General features: G+C 41.7%; 1 protein-coding gene across 1 annotated transcript; it reads left to right on the forward strand.

Moving 5' to 3' along the window:
- The first annotated feature begins 318 nt into the window (after nt 1-318).
- On the forward strand, nt 319-16,216 carry LOC134415724 (p53 apoptosis effector related to PMP-22-like). Its single transcript, XM_063151463.1, has 3 exons — nt 319-683; nt 14,174-14,317; nt 14,568-16,216. Exons 1-3 carry the CDS (start codon nt 473-475, stop codon nt 14,780-14,782), a joined length of 570 nt encoding a protein of 189 aa, XP_063007533.1. The 5' UTR covers nt 319-472; the 3' UTR covers nt 14,783-16,216.
- Nucleotides 16,217-17,531: the final 1,315 nt, after the last annotated feature.

Raw genomic sequence — 17,531 nt, forward strand, 5'->3', positions numbered from 1 at the left:
TCTCAGAAACCTTCACCATGTAGTGCAAACAGTTCCCTCTCGTCTCTGCTTTCTCCTGCCATAATGCAAATCCCTCAGAAGATGGAAAGGTGTAATCACAGCAGCTGGTGGGGATGTCAGGAAGGAAAGTGTTAAATGCTGAGGGTAAACATCTCCTGATTTGTTACCTAGTCAGCAGGGCAGAGAAGATCTCACAGATAAACCCAGCCTCGAAGCTTCTCCCCAGCTCAACTGGTTATTGCTCAGTGGCGGCTCTTACTCATCTGAATCTAGGTGGAGCTCCTTCCCTCCCTCCATCCCTCCCTCCCTCCCTCCCTCTCTGCTGTGTCTGTCCTGGCTGAAAAGCCTTTCCCCAACATCTGCACAGGCGTTCTCAGGTGCCGGCAGCGCCTTTCCAGGAGCTGAGCAGAGGCGGCCATCGCTCCCAGCTTGAGGCAGAGAGGCCTTGTCCTGCCAGCGCCTTCCCCCAGCCATGGTGAAGTACGGCCTGGACTACACGCGCTGCAGATGGATCCTGCCCCTGCTCCTGGGCATCGGGGTCATCTTCGGCATCATCGCTCTGGCGGGCTGGGGCTGGCTGGAGTCGCAGACCCTGCCCTACGTGCTGCAAGCGTCGCTCTGGCAGATCTGCAGGAGGGGTGACCAGGGCGGGCAATGGAGCTGCGAGTCCCTCATGGGCTACGGTAAGCGCCGACAGGGGTGGCGGGGAGCAGGCTCTGAAGCAGTGGGTCACATCACCTGGGTCACATCCCCCAGGTCACCTTCCCACAGGTCTCCTAAATGTATCACCCAATAGCTGGCATTTATATATGAAGCCACAGGGAGTAGGAACTGTCGCTGAGTACACCGAGGCTTTTGACTAACCAGGTGAAGAAATAAAATGTCCTCACACCCCTGTGCAGAAAAGAGCCCAGAGGATTACATAATACATGAAAACTCATGCATGGTATGGTACCGGTGCAAAAAATAATACAGAATTTTTTCCTCTCTCAGAAGAACCTGGTACCTCTTCTCACTAATCACTGCTTCTCAAAACTTAACGGCTACCGGTGATCAAACATCCAAACAACAAGTTGTGTGGGGAAGCCTGGCATTAGTGTGACAAGCAGGACTGAGTGCCAGAAACAGGGAGGTAAAAATGTAAGATGGCAGCAAGATATTCCCAGGGAGTGTCAGGCGGCAGAATGCTGCCCTGAAACAGCTCCGGTAGGTGGGTCGTGTGAAAGAGTCGCCTTGTGATTATGAAAGAAAGCTTTAAAAGATGAAAGGATTTCTTGTTCATACTAAGTTTTGGTGAAGCATGCTATTAAACATGTTGACCTGGGTGCAGTCTTCAGCTTGAAAAGACGTAAACCACAACTGTGGGAGAATGGCCCAAGACAAGGGTCACTCTGGATATGCTCTGTTTCTTTTTTATATTTCTTTTTTTTTTTTCTGTATATTTGCTATTGGCCATGGTTTGAAGCAAGTAATAGTGAACGAAGGGCTGTTAGCTTGAACTGGAATGGAAGTTCAAGAGTTCTTAAAATTTATGCTCATTCAAATTACAAGGAAGAACCTTTTCTCTAGGCCTCAGAATCTCATCTCTTCTTGTTAAAAATAAGAGTAAAAGCACTTGCTGAAGAAATCTCAGGGATCTTTTATTACAGCACTTCAAAATTGTTCCTGAAGGTTTATTGTATGTCATGAAACTCTACCTTCTATGCACAGAATTCAGCTGTAATGAGTTAATTGCAGCAGGCCTCTGTGAGTGTAGGGCTCCAGGCATGACCAGCTCCTCTGAGCATCACCATCCAGCCCTGCTCTCATTGCTCCAGCATCATCTCTGTGGCTGGGTGTAAATCAAGCCAGCAAACGGGCCTCTGCCACATGGCACGTGAGAGAAGGAGAAAGCACACGATGCTTAGTAGAGGGCTCTCAGTCCTGAATTTCCTCCTAAGTTTCCTGAAAAGCGAGCCCTCCTCTGAATCTCCAAGTTAGGCCCTGGAGAATGCTGTGAATGCCAGCTTTAACTGGACAGAAAACACTGAGATGTTTCACCTTGTTTCTCTTGATAACACAAGAGAAATTTCTCCTTACTTCTGGGACTAAGATAGGTGTTTGGCATTTCACTTCCTTCCTTATCCTGCCTCACTCTGATAGTTTTAAATTCTGCAGCTGTATGCACAGTTTCCCTGGAAACTGGACAGCATCTACAGACAAAGCAGGGAGGTCATCCTCTGTGTGGACTGTCCTGCAGCGTCTGGGGTTACCATGAATCACATCCACTTTTTACACTTGGACTTGGTACACATTGTGGACTTGGTACACACATGCAGAACGTTATCCAGTGGGTACATTGGAGAGTCCACTGACTCTTCTGAAAGCATTAGAAATGCTGTTTGTGCCCTCATTAGGCATGCATCTATCACCTGAGATCTTCAAGGTGATTAAATACCCAGGAAGACTAAGCAAATCCTCAAAGTCCTCCTGGACAAAATTTCCTGGATATGTCTGGCACAAGGGAGTCACCTAGCCAGTGGGAGAATATGTGAAGGCTGTATGTAAGCAAAGTATGCAAAGGGCAGGTAAGAGTGGGTTATGCTGCCAGGCTTCTCCTTTGCCAGATTATGCCATTAAAATGCAGACCTTGCCCTTCAGGGGGTGAGTTATCCCTGACCCAGAAGTAGACCTGGCTGCTAAGGCTGCAAACTCATGTCACGTTCCTCATCTTTTCCAGACCTTTCCCTTAGACTCCTTCTTGACAGAGGTGGGATGTGCTCAGATCCAATCCTGTTCTCCATTTTTCCTTGCTCAGTAATGCAGGGTTGGGATTTTTCTTTTGTAACTCCCACTTTTTCTCATGCAGGCAGAGGTGGCTGATGCTGGTCTTGGATTCCACCCAAAAGACCAGGCCATGAGAGCATCTCATTTGTGAGCATGCAGGTCTTCTTGTATTGAGCCTGATTGTACCTGCCTTGTGACGAAATAGAGGCTTTTAGTAATTCTGGGATTAAATTTATCTACTGTGCTCCAGAAAGGTCGTGGAAAACAAGCATTCAGCATCATGTTCTGTGGGACGTTTAACTTTGTGCCAAGCTAAACACAGTGCTGGTTAAACAAAGTGTAATTACACGCCTTCCTGAGCACAGAGACAAAGATGTGATGTAAACCTAAAGGACAGAAATGTTTTACAGCATTCCCGAGATGAGATCTCTGTTCCACAGTTTCCGTCTTGTTTCTTCTGACCTTCACTCTCAGCTTCCCTGCTTAATCTGCCACTGGCTGGGTAGGTTCTGAAATCTGGCCCTCCTGCAGGGGTGGTTTCACTGATAAACATTGTATGTATGTGTACCCCAGCAGCTGCCAGCAAATATTGTCAACATGACTTGGACAGTGTAGTTATCTTAATCCACTACAGTCATCTTCATCCTATCATAATTAGATGTAATTGCAACATCCTTGCAAGCTGTTAATTATAATGTGCAAATTCAAATCAAATTCTGCACGTGCAATGTTTATAATTTCCCTTGAATCTCGGTTGTTTGGCTCAAGATATGTTTATGCAGTTGAAAGGCAAAAACCCAATGTCACTGAGGTTGATTATATTGGAAGGGAAGAAGGTTGACTCTTTCATTGGCTGCATCAGTGCAATTCAGAGGTTTTGATTTAATTTTTTTTTCTTTTTTCTTGAAAAGGCAGTGGAGTAACTCCACTGGTACACTTACCCTTTTGTGAAAGCATCTGCTAACCCCTGCTCTTTTGCAAAGTTTATGAGCTCTGTGGAAAGTGAGAATATGAAGAGTTTATACACTCTGTTGTCTTCTCCAAGACTTCAGATCGTCTGCTTTAAGCATATGACACTCATGTAGACCTTATCAAAGACTATTGCTTTTCAAACATATTTAGTTCAAATAAATAAAACTTTCTAGGAGAAAATATCCAGTGCATTAGACACTTACTCAAAATGCAGGAAGTTTAGGATGAGGGACTGCGAGATTCATTGCTCTTGCGCTTCATTGTTCTTGCACTTGAAAAAACAAAGGGCTCAAGCTGATGACATGCTTGAACATATACAAAGAGAGATTAGGACTTTTTAGATAGATAATGAGCAATTTGGAATGTACTTCTGTGGACGTGGATGAGCTTACAAAGAAAATGCACAGGTTAAACCCCATCATGATGCTGGCACAGCACTCCTTTGTTTTTCTTGTTCTTTGGCTGTATTACCTGTCTTGAACAAGGTGTGTCTTGCAGACCTGAGACATTTCTTCAGTATGTAATTTATTCCACTGCAGGCTTTGAAGACGTTTAAACATGTGTAGGTAAATACATAATAAAGATAAATAATGTGGGGAGAAAGAACTGATTTTATTTGTCTGAATGTGATGCACAAAGGGTGAAAAACTTGTGACTACACTTGTCCCTTCTTATCTTCCATCCAGCCTTGCAGTTCTTCCATTTGCAGATGCTGCCATCAGAGCAACTGAAATTTTAAAGTGTATGTTGATGAGGTCATCTTATTTGCATAGTGCAAACAGATTTTGGGGAAAAAAAATCAGGAAAAGGCATTTCCATATGGCAAGTGAAATCCACATGTTCGGTTATTTTCACATCATAATATTCTATTATAGATTTCTCCTGGGATGTGTGGAGGGGTTTGTAGCTGTGGAGATTAGTGGAGGGATGAATGCTTTTACCATCTGGAAGGGACCCCTTTGTGCAGCTTGTCTTCTAGGCAAATAATGGGCAACTATGTTCTAGATATCCAGTTTTATTTTGGTCTATGAGTATGAATGCAATATTACAAGATAAGAAGGCTAGTATAGTGTGATTATAATGAACAAAATCTACTTCAAATATGACAGCAGATAAGTATGGCTACAGGATAAGTGAAAGAAGGAAATGTTGCAAAAGTAATATCCTTTTGAGAAAATAAATATTCTGCATCCCCATTGATGAGTAGATTTCTCCCCCCATTTTGCTGATACCAAGCTTTGTTTCCATGGAATCTTTTGCTACAGTGAAGCACCATTTATTATCCTGGAGAAAGAACAAAATGGAAATCACTTACTAAAAATGCCCAAGTAGTGATACAACAGCAGGGTTACATGGTGTAGCTGGGATCAGTTTCCAAAGTCTGTCTCTTGGTACTACAGCCGTCACTGGCCTTGCACTGCTGGCCACACAGCTCTCCCTCTGGGAAATGACCTCCTCCATCAGAGCAGTGGCTCATTACACCCAGGGCACAGGACAGACCAAGCACCAAGTTTTGCCACTGCCACACTACCTGCGTAAAACTTTCTCCTTCCCCCACATTCCCATCACATCTGACAGCCAGCACCTAATCCCGGCATGGGGAAATTCTTACTTGCCCCAAGATAAAGCAAGCACCCTGAGCAGAGTGACATGGGGATATTTTCAGAGGGACAGGGTGGGATACAGCAGATGGAGGACAAACAAGATGTCCCAGTGTCTCTCTGGTATCTGAGGGCGTCTGTACATCAAAACAGAAATGAAGTAAACAAGTAGCTGTGCTTTTGAAGGAGGGACCAGCTCAAGTCACCAGGCCTTTATTGCAGATTTTTCCTGTAGTCAAGGTTCTGCACTTAACAGCTTTCAGAATTTGGCAACATCCATGTAGTTTTGCAAAAGTGTCTTTGCAGCTGGGAAAGAGGCTGGGGAGGTTTCTGAGCAGATCAAGAAGCCTGTGGGAGAGCCCAGGATGGAGCCCAGCTCTGCTCTGTACATGGCCTGGATTAAAGGGCAAACCTCGACTCCTTTGGCACAGGGTGAAATAAAAACAAAAGGCTGCTGCTGTTCCTGCTGTATTGTAGCATAAAATACTTATATTTATACAAAGTGGTTGTCTGTAGTTTTAATTACAGTGTGTAGAGAAGCATATGATTTCCTAAGACATCATTTTCCTTAAAGTGTAATGTTCCCTGGTATTAAGCAGTGAGAAATGAGATTACAAGATTAGTTACTGAATAATGTAGAATAGTCAATAATTATTCAAAGCTTAGAATGAGAAAAAAATACAGTTTTAAACATATAGCTAATGAAAAAATCACAACGGTGTTTGTAAGGAATGATGCAAGAAGGAAAGAAAACATTTGATTTTTCCCCAGTTTATTGAAGACACTCCCTTGTTTCTGAACAGGTATAAGAGAAGGGAATCAAGGCCAGAGCATTTAATTACCATGAAAATTTTTATGCCTTATCTGCAATTTCTTGTCTACTTTCCCTTGTAGTTTTAGAGATTGTACTTTTATAATTTCTGTGGCAGATTCATTTAATCAGATTAGTTTCTAAATAAGAGTAATGCTCTTGAGCAATTAACACTCCAGAGAGCAATTGCACGTGTAATCCCACTGTTTGTTATCCAGCCTTCCCTTAATAATTACGGTAAGATTATGTGGAAAAATAGCAGTCATGTGGAACATTCTCATCTGCCCATCAGGAGACAGGAACTGCTGGTGCTGAGGATTTTGAGGAGATCCTCAACACATTTTTCATTTTCAGGCCCTGAAGTCCTGAAGAGAGGATTCCAGTCACTTACATAGGAGGCATCTCTGCTGACAGCATGTGGAAACTTGTGGCCAAACTCTCAATCCTCTTCACTTCATCTGTTCCTCTTGTTTATTGAGGCAGTCTAATACAGCATTTCTGTAACATCTCCATAGTCTGAGCAGTGATAAGGGCTGCAAGATGCATTTCATATTCCAGTGTAGGTTTAAACATATTACTTAATTGAGAAGGTGTTAAACAGCAAAAGAAACAAAACTCTCAGAACATTCTTTCACGTTTCTGTATCACTTTTTACTGGCAGCTTGTGCTGTTCTGAGGCACTTCAAACACACTGACTCAGTGAGCATTGTAATGCCATGTTTCTTCTTCATCAAGTACCATTACAAAATAACTCATTGCTCAAAAATTCCCAGGAACTCAAAGTAGCTGGTGGAGTGCTGACACTAGCCTGTGTTCCGGAGGTATCTGGCTTCCTTCTGCTAGTACTAAATAACACTTCAGTCCTGCTGAATTACTAATCTGAAACTGAGTACATCTAATGTCACCTACTGTGCTGACATATGCGTGCTGTGCCCAAATCAGGCCCCAGAAAAATAGCAAGTCTCTGTGCAGTTCATTTAACAACCTCATCAGCAGAAAGCAGAAAGGGACAAAGATTTTCAGGATGAATTGTAAAAGCTGTTTCATTAACAAGAAGAGTAAATAAATTCAATGTATTTTTATGAGTACAAAGCATGACTTCTGCTTATATTCTGAGGGTTTTATTTTGCAAATAGTAAAATTTTGCTTCTATCAGAAAATCAGATCCGGGTTCACAGCTGCTGTCTGTTAGTGGGGAATTCCCTAGTGCAAAAGGTGATTTTCATTAAGGTTTCAGAACAAAATTTGCTCACAGCATGAAAACTGCAGATCAAGAGTGACAACAATTCTTGGTGCACATGGAAATAAGATGTAAATTCAGTGTTCATTAGTCCCAAATGACTATTGGGAATATAAAACTTGAAAAGAACTTTTTAAAAAAAGGTTCCACTCTACTGTTTTGATTAAAAGTCCTAGTTCATAGCCTGTATTATCATGGAAATTGGTGCTGTTTAATTCACATTAAATATTTCAACCCACTCAGGGGTAATTAAGGAGCAAGTACATCTTGCTATTCTCATTAATTTAGCTTATGTAAATGAACCGATTAATCAATACCTTACCTATTTTATTTACCTGACCCTCCCAAACCCCATGTACACATCCAAGTATAAGTAATCCTGCTTTAATTAAAAATAAATAGGAAAAAAATAAGAGGCAAAAATGTTATAGCAATAAAGTGTATGAGGCTGAGCTTTAATCCTGAGATTTTCCCAGTGTGTGCAACTGCTTCTGAAGAGAATGTGAGATAAGGGTACTCCCTGACTCTCTTGTGAGCAAACCTTTAATTTCGAGGCAGTGCCTGTGCATTATATTTAATATCTAACTTACTCCCTTGGTGCTGCCTTTGATGATGGCTCTACCCCTTCTGCCCCTTCTGCTTTCCCAGCACTAAGCAGGCATCAGGGAGCAGCCCTCATTAATGCAGGATTTGCAGAAGGCAGCTTCTAAGTCAAGCCTGTACACGCCTGAGCTTATGATGAGATGAATTTGAACCACTCCCTCAAGACGTAACTGCTCCTCCCCTCAAATTCAACTCACAATCGCTTCTAAGTTTAATTGCTTGCCTCAGTAAGAAAGGAGGGTTGCAGATTACATAAAGGTTTTGCCTGTGTTTGTTTGTGGGTGAAGTCAGGGGTGAGGAATTAATAGGTTTTTCCTTTAAAGGAGGTAAAGCCCAGCAAGCCACACTGAGCTATCATTTTATCATACAGCTATGGACAAAACACTACCTTCTGCTAATGTATACTATGTTTTATTGATAGAAGAACTACTCATAAAGGTTCTTTTCCTTAATGTTGTCATCTAAAATCCTTATTATGGGGTAATTGTCCTAGTGTCCTAATCCTTTCTCATTTATATGGGACCTGTTACTAGTCCTTGAGAAACTTTGGCCATGACATTATCCTAATGTGAACCTAAATAGGTCATTCTGTTTCCATGGTTGTCTTTTAAATAGTGGCAAGATAAAAGCTGGTTCTGGCTTACACAAAAATGACTTTCATGAGATAATACTCTGTTATTAAAAGAGAAATCCATATTAACAGCTGATGAATTCTAATAAAGTAATTCTAGGGGGAAAAGAACAGAGTTACCAAAGAAGATGTCATACAGAAAGACTAAAAATACTGTATTCCATTGCAAAAGATATAAATTTCAACCAAAAAAATCCTCCAGTATTGACTACCCATATGAAAGATATACAGAGAATGAAGTTCTCTGAATGAAGATTCAGATGCAATGAAGAGAGAAACTCAGAAAATAGTACATATGTAATCATACCTTTGATATTATTTTCCTCCTTTTATTCTGTTCATAAATTATCTATGACTAATGTGTGATCTTCTTCTCAGTTGTACAAACTTCCTTTGAAATAATTTTCAGTCAATGGCTTTCAGTCTGCACATGCAGTTTATTCAAAAGAAGCTGCTTTTGATGGTTTCTGATTTATCTTGGCTGTATACAAACACATGCACACTGGTATTTCAATGCCAACTCACGTGATCAGCAAACAATTGCAGAGATTACAGCGTGCATTTGTTTCCAGAAAGAGCACAGAAATTCCCCACAGCTGGCATGTTACAGAGTCAGTATTTCCAGAAGACAGGATTTTGCACTGTGTCCTGTTGCACAGGTAACACAGGAAATCCAGAGTCCTGATGATAGTGGCGTGCATGTACACCAGCAGCTTTGGCTGGTAGAGTTGTGGGTTAATGGGTTTGATGGACCACCTTAAGAGTCATGCTAAGGGAACATGAGTTCTGCTGCAAACATGTGCACTTGTCTCATGGAAACTTTCTTGAGGAGAACAAGCCAAAGGGAAATGGGTAGAACCTGGCCAAAGCAGAACCTTTTCAAAGAGAACCATGTGCTCTGCAGTGCTCGCCACACCCTGACAAAGAACGCCAGGTTGAGAAACTCAAGTGAGTTCAGCTTTGTTTCCAAAATAATACTCTTTCCCTTTAATCACAGAGATGTTAAACAGGTTGGGCTCTGCAAACTCAGCCTAGAAATATCCTCCTTACGTACGACACAGAGATGAATTGCTACCACTGCAGATTTTAGTTCTCCTAAGAGTTGCTTTGCAAGACTGCAGCTAGAACTGCAGGGTTTATGTTTCTTTCCCTCAGTGTTATGAAAGATAATAGAGAAAAACGTCTGTTACATTTTCTTTCACCCCTCCCTGGTTCTTGTGAGTTAGAGCTACCCTTCCTCAAATTGCTGCACAATTCACTGCAGTGTGAAAATGATCAGTCAGCAAGAACCTTTAGATAATTGGTGGTGTCTGTGACAACAAATACTTGTTTTTCTTTCCAATGCTAGTTGTGTATTTAGCTTCAAGCCAAGAGGAAAATTAGGAGAAGTATGATCTTATTGATCATACAAGGAGCGGTACTTCTGAACTCTCTGGGGTTGCTTTCAGAAAATGTCACCCAAGGAGAAGCTCAACAGTTTATGTGGTGTGGAGTACCAGATCAAGAAAAACATGAGAATGTTATTGTGTTTTCCCATGTTTTGAAACACATACACCAGGAACTTGGGCATTTGTATTTGTCATGGAGGAAGTAAAGGTTATACGCTATTTTCAAGACACAACAGCCCTTTTTTTGAGGCATGGAACTTTTGGAGCATGAAGATGACAGGCTAAGGAAATACTAGGTTAGGTGGTTCAAAGTTTTGTCTCAACTTACTGCTGAGCAAGAAAGTTTGTTTCTTTTTGTGTGAAGCACCGACAGTGTTTACACTTTCATAAACTGTAAAATGTGCGAGGGAGTAAAGTCAGGAAGGCAGGAAACTGGAGATATTCTTAGTCCTGGATGTCTAATTAAGTCCATCAGCTTCCCTATGGCTGCAGCCAGATATAGGATAATCAAAATGTGTTTGTATGGTGCAATACAAGAGGTAGTCCTGCTGCCTCCAAACTGAGTTAGCTTTAATAGCAGAGTAATAAATCTGTGTTATTATTGAATTCTGTCTCAGCTAATTATGTAGCTCATAAGACATCATGAGCTCTGTCCGGGCATGGAGGGCTCTTTCTGGTCTCTAAATTAGCTCAAGGGTCTTCTCACAAAGCAAGGAGTTGTACACGTCAGGCATTTATTTCCATTTTCCAGTGGTCACATTTTTCTGTATTCACTTTGGACAGACAGACTCGCACAAATCCCTGCTGAGTGACATACAAAGCTCTGCTATCAGAAACACTGTCCTCACTCACTTGAGACAGGTGTGAGGACATGGGTTCCTCTTGCCTGTTTTGGAATTGTCTTGTTTAAGACCAAATTGCTCAGAAAATTGCCAGTTAGAAGGAGTTTTGAAGAGTGACTGGTGTGTAGCTGCCCACAAACCCTTTCAGAGTGTTCACTGGTGATCTTTCAGCTGATGGAGGAACTGAAAAAGGGAGAAATGGGACTGGCACCAAAGTGTTACACGATGCTGCTGGTATTCAAGGACACTTTTGTATAAATGTGTTTCTTATCTCACAAGCGCATTTTAACTCTTAAATAGCCAAAAATCACCACCATTTTTGGGGCTGAGAAAATAGATCTCAAAAACTGCTAAATATTTTTACAAACTCAATTTGATATCCTGTAACTTGCTGCTCCCTCTGTTTCAATTTTTGATTTGGTGACAGGTGGACTGGGCCCTTTCCACTTTTAACTCCCCTCGCTTTACAGGCCAAGAATACACTGAATTGGTGTTGCACCTTGAAGATTCCTTGGCCTGGAGTTCACATTTTTAAGAAGAAGATTTGCAGATAGAACAATTTATTTAAATTTTTACTCAATATTAAAGACAAAAACCCCCATAACATTGAAAGATTGGAAAATATTTGGGACTAAATTAGCCATTTGCTTGTCAGTGTATTTTGACCAATTCAATTCTTCTAATTCTTACATTTTTGAGAAATTTTAAGTCTTGGTTCTATTTGTAAAGAACTAAACTACTCTAGTACTCCTGGCTGGCACAAGATAAAATAAGCATCTGAAATACATAAACAATTGCAATTATTGCTGCACAAAACCTTTGTTACCTTTAACTCTAGAAAGGTAAGATGATTACACACTGTGGTCTTAGAGTAATGATAGCTGCTGCTTTTTGCAAAGGGCGGATGAACTCAGAATACTTTTCTTCAAAAAAACCCTGTAGAGACTCACTCTTCTTGCACTCTACTGTCTTGGAGCTGTGTGCTGTTTTTCTTCCAACGTTGAAGGGTTTTTTTTTCTCTTTTGTAGAACGGGGAGCCAGAAAATTGGCTGTCAGGTGATTGAGCAATGCCTCCAAATGGTGTAAGCATCCTGCAACAAGCATGTCTCTTCTTGCCACATGGGCAGTGCCCAGCAGGCTGGGCGTGCGCCCAATCTGCTTCCATACAGTCACAGCATTTGGAACACTACTTCAGGAAAAACACCTGGCTGAGCCTGGAGGGAGGGAGCTGCTGGCATGGGCAAGGTGCCACCCCACATGTCTGCAGCCACCAGGCACAGCTCCCTGAGCCCCCAGCCCAGGTGCTGCTCCCACCCGAGGGCTTGGTGCTCTGCCGTCAGCTGCTCTTGGGAAGCAGGGCTGAGCTTTGGCAGCAGGGGAGATGGAACCCCAGGACTCCTGGTGTCTCAGAACTTGCTGGGCAGGCAGCTGTGCTCTGAGTCTGCTCCTCTGCCTGGACCACAAGCAACTGTGCACTTAAGAAGTTCTAGATGTGAAATTTCACCTTTTTACCAGGTGTAATTTCACCTTTTTACCAGAAGTATCCAGAACTCTTGGATACAGGAGCAGTGAGGTCGCCATTGCTGAGAAACATCTCTTATGGCCAGGTGCCCCTTTTTTTGCTGTTTTAAAGGGGTAACAGAGAGACTGGGAATAGGAACACCTTCAATGGGGTATATTGAGCAGTATAGAAATTCCTCTCCTTGACTTTTTCTTCTGATACTCTGCCTGAGATGCTGTCCCCCCTCCTGTGCCTCCACACTGCACACCCTACCTCTGAGCCCCCTGTAAACTCCTAGAGAGAGGAGTTTGAGCTAAAACAGTGGGCTACAGAATGAGATGTAAGAGCACAATTGCTGTCCCTTTCAGTCTTCTCAGGCAGCTGCCTGTTTACTGGGAAAACAGGCCCTACAAGTAGACAGAAACTTTGTGGAATAAGAAAGAGAATGGAGATGAAATAAAACGGAAGATATAGTGCGATAGCTAGAATGGAGTAGGAATCATAAAGCAGGGAGAATGTTCAAAAGCAAACAAAAGGGAAATTGGTTTTGATGGACTGAGGGGTAGAAAAGGATAGCTGGAAAATCCTGATCCATTTTTCTTCCCTAATAGTAGTGGTGATGTGGGCCTGGGGAAAGACAGATCGAACACCAAGCTGTCACTCACTGGGGACAGGTCGTTTGCTTTCATGCTTACCTGACTCTGGTCAAGGGAAGACAAGACACTTTGCATTTTATTACTTCCATGTTTAAAGCAAACAAATTGATAGTTACTTACTCAGTTTCAGAGGGAACTTTTACTGAACAGCATGCACTGCATTTAAGTTGAGTTGTAATTATTGTCAGGGTTGTTTGGGCTGTGATAATTTTTTGGCACTGCTGTTGCATATTTTTGGTTAGAAGCCAACACTTGACAAAGACATAGTGGCTTAGATGAGGGGATGAAATCTGTAGATGCATAGCAGACTTTAACTGCTTACTCAGTTTAATACATAATTTAAAATGTGTCAGAGTGGCTTTTCTACATCCAGAAAATTTGATCACTTTGAGCAGTAGTTGCTCCTCAAGTCTTGAAATATCAAATAAATATTATTTTTCTAGTTGTATTATGCCAATGCAATATGCTTTGCTTTTACATGTTATAAAATAAAAATGTATAATTTGAAAATGAAAGAATTAATATCCGGAATAAGCTTTTTGAATTGAAGTGGTTCTAAATTTGGACCAAAATCAGAGATCCAATTTCCCTACAAAACAGATTCCAAATCCTTAGCTCCATTTAGGACACAGACCTAAACTAGGTCCGAAAGACAGAAATCACTGAATTCTGACATTTATGGGCTATTTCCATACCTTTAAGTTTGCCAGATCGGTTGTGCTTTTATAAACACTTTGTTTTGAAGGAAGATTTTATCAGTTCCAGGGACAGCTAAATTCTCCTTGTCTGTACAAGAGGAAGCTGGTTTTATGCCATCTGCTGAAGTAATATTTGCTATTGAAGGACAGTGTCCAGTTTTACACCTTTAAAGCCATTTCTCTCTTGATTCTTAATTGTTAAAAATAAACAGTAAGCTTGCATCCAAGCCCCCATTTCATTCTGCATGAGAAGACCAATCTGGAATTTTATGCATTCTGCACTTAGTGCATGATTTCTTGTGGAACTGAAGTGCACACCTACAAGAGGAGAGAAAGCCCCCATGCTTTCTTCCTTGGGAGATGATCCACTTTTCACAGGTTTTAAAATTAACCTTTACTTACTAACCAGAGAAAAGCAGCCTTTGTTTTTGTTCCTTTCTAATGCATCTTCCCTCTGATTTCAGCCTGGGGAAGAGCTGCTGCTGCCACATACCTGGTTGGCTTTCTACTTCTGGTCATCTGTTTTGCACTGGCCATCATAGCGTTTGCCATCGACACGCTTCGGTTCAACTTCATCCGTGGCATTGGAGGCTTGCTGTTTGTGGCTGGTAAGGCAGCACGTGGAGTCAAGTTTAGCTGTGCAGATATATCCATTCCAGAACTGATATTTTCCTCAGCTGATTCTATACCCAAGTCTCTGTCTGTGTGCAGTTGAGCTCTCGATGAAAAATCAAAGTCTCTCATGGTACTGGATCTATTTTCAGATCCTTCAAAAAATGGATTTAGCTACAGGGATTATGGAGGATGGCTGTGGTGCTGGGTGTTAAACTTTTTTTTTGTTTTCTCCTGTTTCTTCAGCTGTGTTCTCCATCATGGGCCTGGTCATTTACCCAGTAAAGTTCTCATCTGAAATTGAGATGACAGGAGTCAATATGTTCAGCTGGGCCTACGGCTTTGGCTGGACCACTGCCATTATGGAAATATGCTTGGGATTCTTCTTCTGCTGCCTTCCTAACTATGAAGATCAGATCCTGGGTAATGTCAAGCCCACATATTTTTACTCTTCCCCATAAGCACCAGGAAAAATGTGTTCATATTCCAGAGATACCTGACAGACTAACTACGTTTTTCAGAATATTGTCATCAGATGTTAGTAGAAAAGGCTGGAAACTTTTCTAATGTTTGTAGAAATACAGCACTGGCATCTGCAGTAAAGTTATCTTCTCTATTTTGGATCTTCAGATCTCATTTGGGTTGGTCAGATAAAGCACAAATGTTAAAACCCCTTGGTTTTCCTCATTCATTCCCATGAGGGGAATTTATGTGGATTCCATTGCATTTTAAATACCTTCACAATTGTAATTAAATTCAGAAAAACTTATTAAACTGGCAATAAACAAAACAACACGTATCATCCTCCTGAAGGAAAGAAACTCAGAAAAATCCCATTTTGTATGTATCATCTTTAATCTGAAGATTTTGCAGAATTTTCAAAAAGTCAAATACATTTACCCAATGACTGCCAAATAGTAAATTAGTCAGCCAGCACTTCATAGCTTTGCTTCTATTTTTCATTCATTCACTTAAGCCAGAGATAAGGACAGAGTAAAGAAGGGATTAAAGCTCCCTACCAGAGCCAACATCTTGACTATTCCTCATCCATGTGGAATGTATTTATTTCTAAATATTTGCAAGAGTAAGCAAGAAACACCAGTAAAGCCTTAAGAATCCTGTTGTGCCATTGCTGGTGCCAGTACAGAGCGGGCAGAGGCAGAAGGGATTTCAAGCCACCCCTGCAACCTGCAGACCTGGTTTGATAAAGCTCCTGGTGTGGCTTTCTTCTTGGGTGTCTTGGAATTTTTTTCTGCTGTATCAAAACCTATGACTTTAAAATGCTCTGCTATACTGGCCCAGCTTTTTTATCCAGTGTAGAAAGGTCAGATATGATGTCCCTGCACCTCAGGAGTTGAGCTGGAGCAGTGTGAGTATAAGTATCATACAGTTGCTAAAAGGCTCCTTTTTTGTTCATGTGCTGTTCTTAAGTATTTTAAAAATGGAAAGTGTGTACTTTCATATGTAACTGTAAAATGCATAAACACCCCTTACCAACTCATACCAAAGCTCTCACAGAGAAAATCACATCATAAAGTGTCTTTCAGCATCCTATACTCCACAGTGCCTCAAAGCCTCAATATACTGCAAACAATTAAGTATACTCAAGATTCTGCAGGTTTATGCCTTGTTAAACCTAACTTTATAACATTCAATTCATTCTCTTAAGTGAAAAAAAGGATAATATGTGATGTGGAAAAGGAGTGTCATCTAGATCCTTAACTACTGAGGGTTATTAGCTTGTAACACGTCAGCAATTTTGTAATTTTGTGTACTATGAAAAGCCCTGCCAAGTGTTCTTTGTTTCAACAAATTAGAGGTGGAAAATTTTCCAGTTAAACCTTTTTGGTAGCTAAAACTAATAAAGAAACAGGGCTTCACCTGGGTTGTTTGGAGCTTTTTTGTTTGTTTGTTTGTTTGTTTGGGTTTTTTTAAGCAGCTAACTCCATTCACTTTTATGGAGTGTCTCCTAACCTTGATCAATAAGATTGAGAGATGGGTAGAGTATAAACAATGGGAAAATATATGCAACAAGGAATAATTAGGCAAGAACATGTAAATACTCTTAAAAAATATTTCCTAGCTGGAAGAAAATCAAAATGAAATACAGTTGAGAACACAATTAGTATAAAATGGCTCATAATTCTTTGTGTAATATTATCCATTCAGGAGAACTTATAATAAATATTTTCATTATGCTTATTACACCTAATAAAAGATGATATCTATGTATTATTTCAAAAATTAGTCTTAACTTTTGTTCTCTGCTGACAGTAGGGAACTGTGGAAGCCCCCAAAGCTTCCTCTTCTCAGGCACCACCTGGGAGTACCTGAGTATGCTGGCTGAAATTTGATATCCAGCATCACAACTACAGCTTGTGTTATTCTTCAGTCCTATGCTGGCTGTCCCCCAAGACCTTGTTCACAAGTGCATGAGAACAGTGGACACTTGTGGACTGCTCTGTTTGCTGATGGGCTCATGGAGCTGCGTGCCACACAGGTGATTCTGTGCCTTGATGTGCTACAGACGGTAACGCGCTCGAGTTCACCGAGTAGGAAACCAGCACGGTGCTGCTCAGGCCCTTTGCTCCACCAGATGTGGCAATCCCCTGAGGAAGCTAAAGAGAACTTGAGCAACCACCGTTTGTGTTTACAGTTTCTTTTGCATTAGCTGGACACTGATGCCTGGAGGAGGGGAAAGGTGCACAAAACAAGGTTTAGGAGTGTGACTCCTACCTTGATGAGACAGCAGAGCATAATTAAAAAGCAAAGAAAATCACCAGTGACCATCCCCCTTCCTCTCTCCTCTCCCTTGCTGATCTTGGCAGTTTCATCATCTCCTCTCTTCCCTTTTCCTCCTCCTCCCTAAAGGTGTCTGAGCCGTGACAAGGGTGGTGACTCTGTGGGACACAGCCCCAGTCCCCATTTCCCACTGCCACTTTGCATTCCTGGGAGAGAGGAGGAATGAAGCAACTTGCCAACCCCAGCACAGCACCAGGGACTGTAGCCTGGTTCCCTGCCCCAGACCCTCCCTGGAAAGGCCTTCCCTTAAAGAACAAGGTGCATGGGTGGGTGGGTATCCAACAAGCAGAAGTATCACAGGTATTAGTAGTCAAATGAAATCCTGCCTTTAGGGTAGCTTCCTTGCAGTCATGCCAGGCCAGTTCAACACAGATTCCTAGAAAAACACATCCTGAACCCTGCAGCAGA

This window comes from Melospiza melodia, chromosome 3 (genome assembly GCF_035770615.1).
Source record: "Melospiza melodia melodia isolate bMelMel2 chromosome 3, bMelMel2.pri, whole genome shotgun sequence".
Classification (NCBI taxonomy): Eukaryota; Metazoa; Chordata; class Aves; order Passeriformes; family Passerellidae; genus Melospiza; species Melospiza melodia.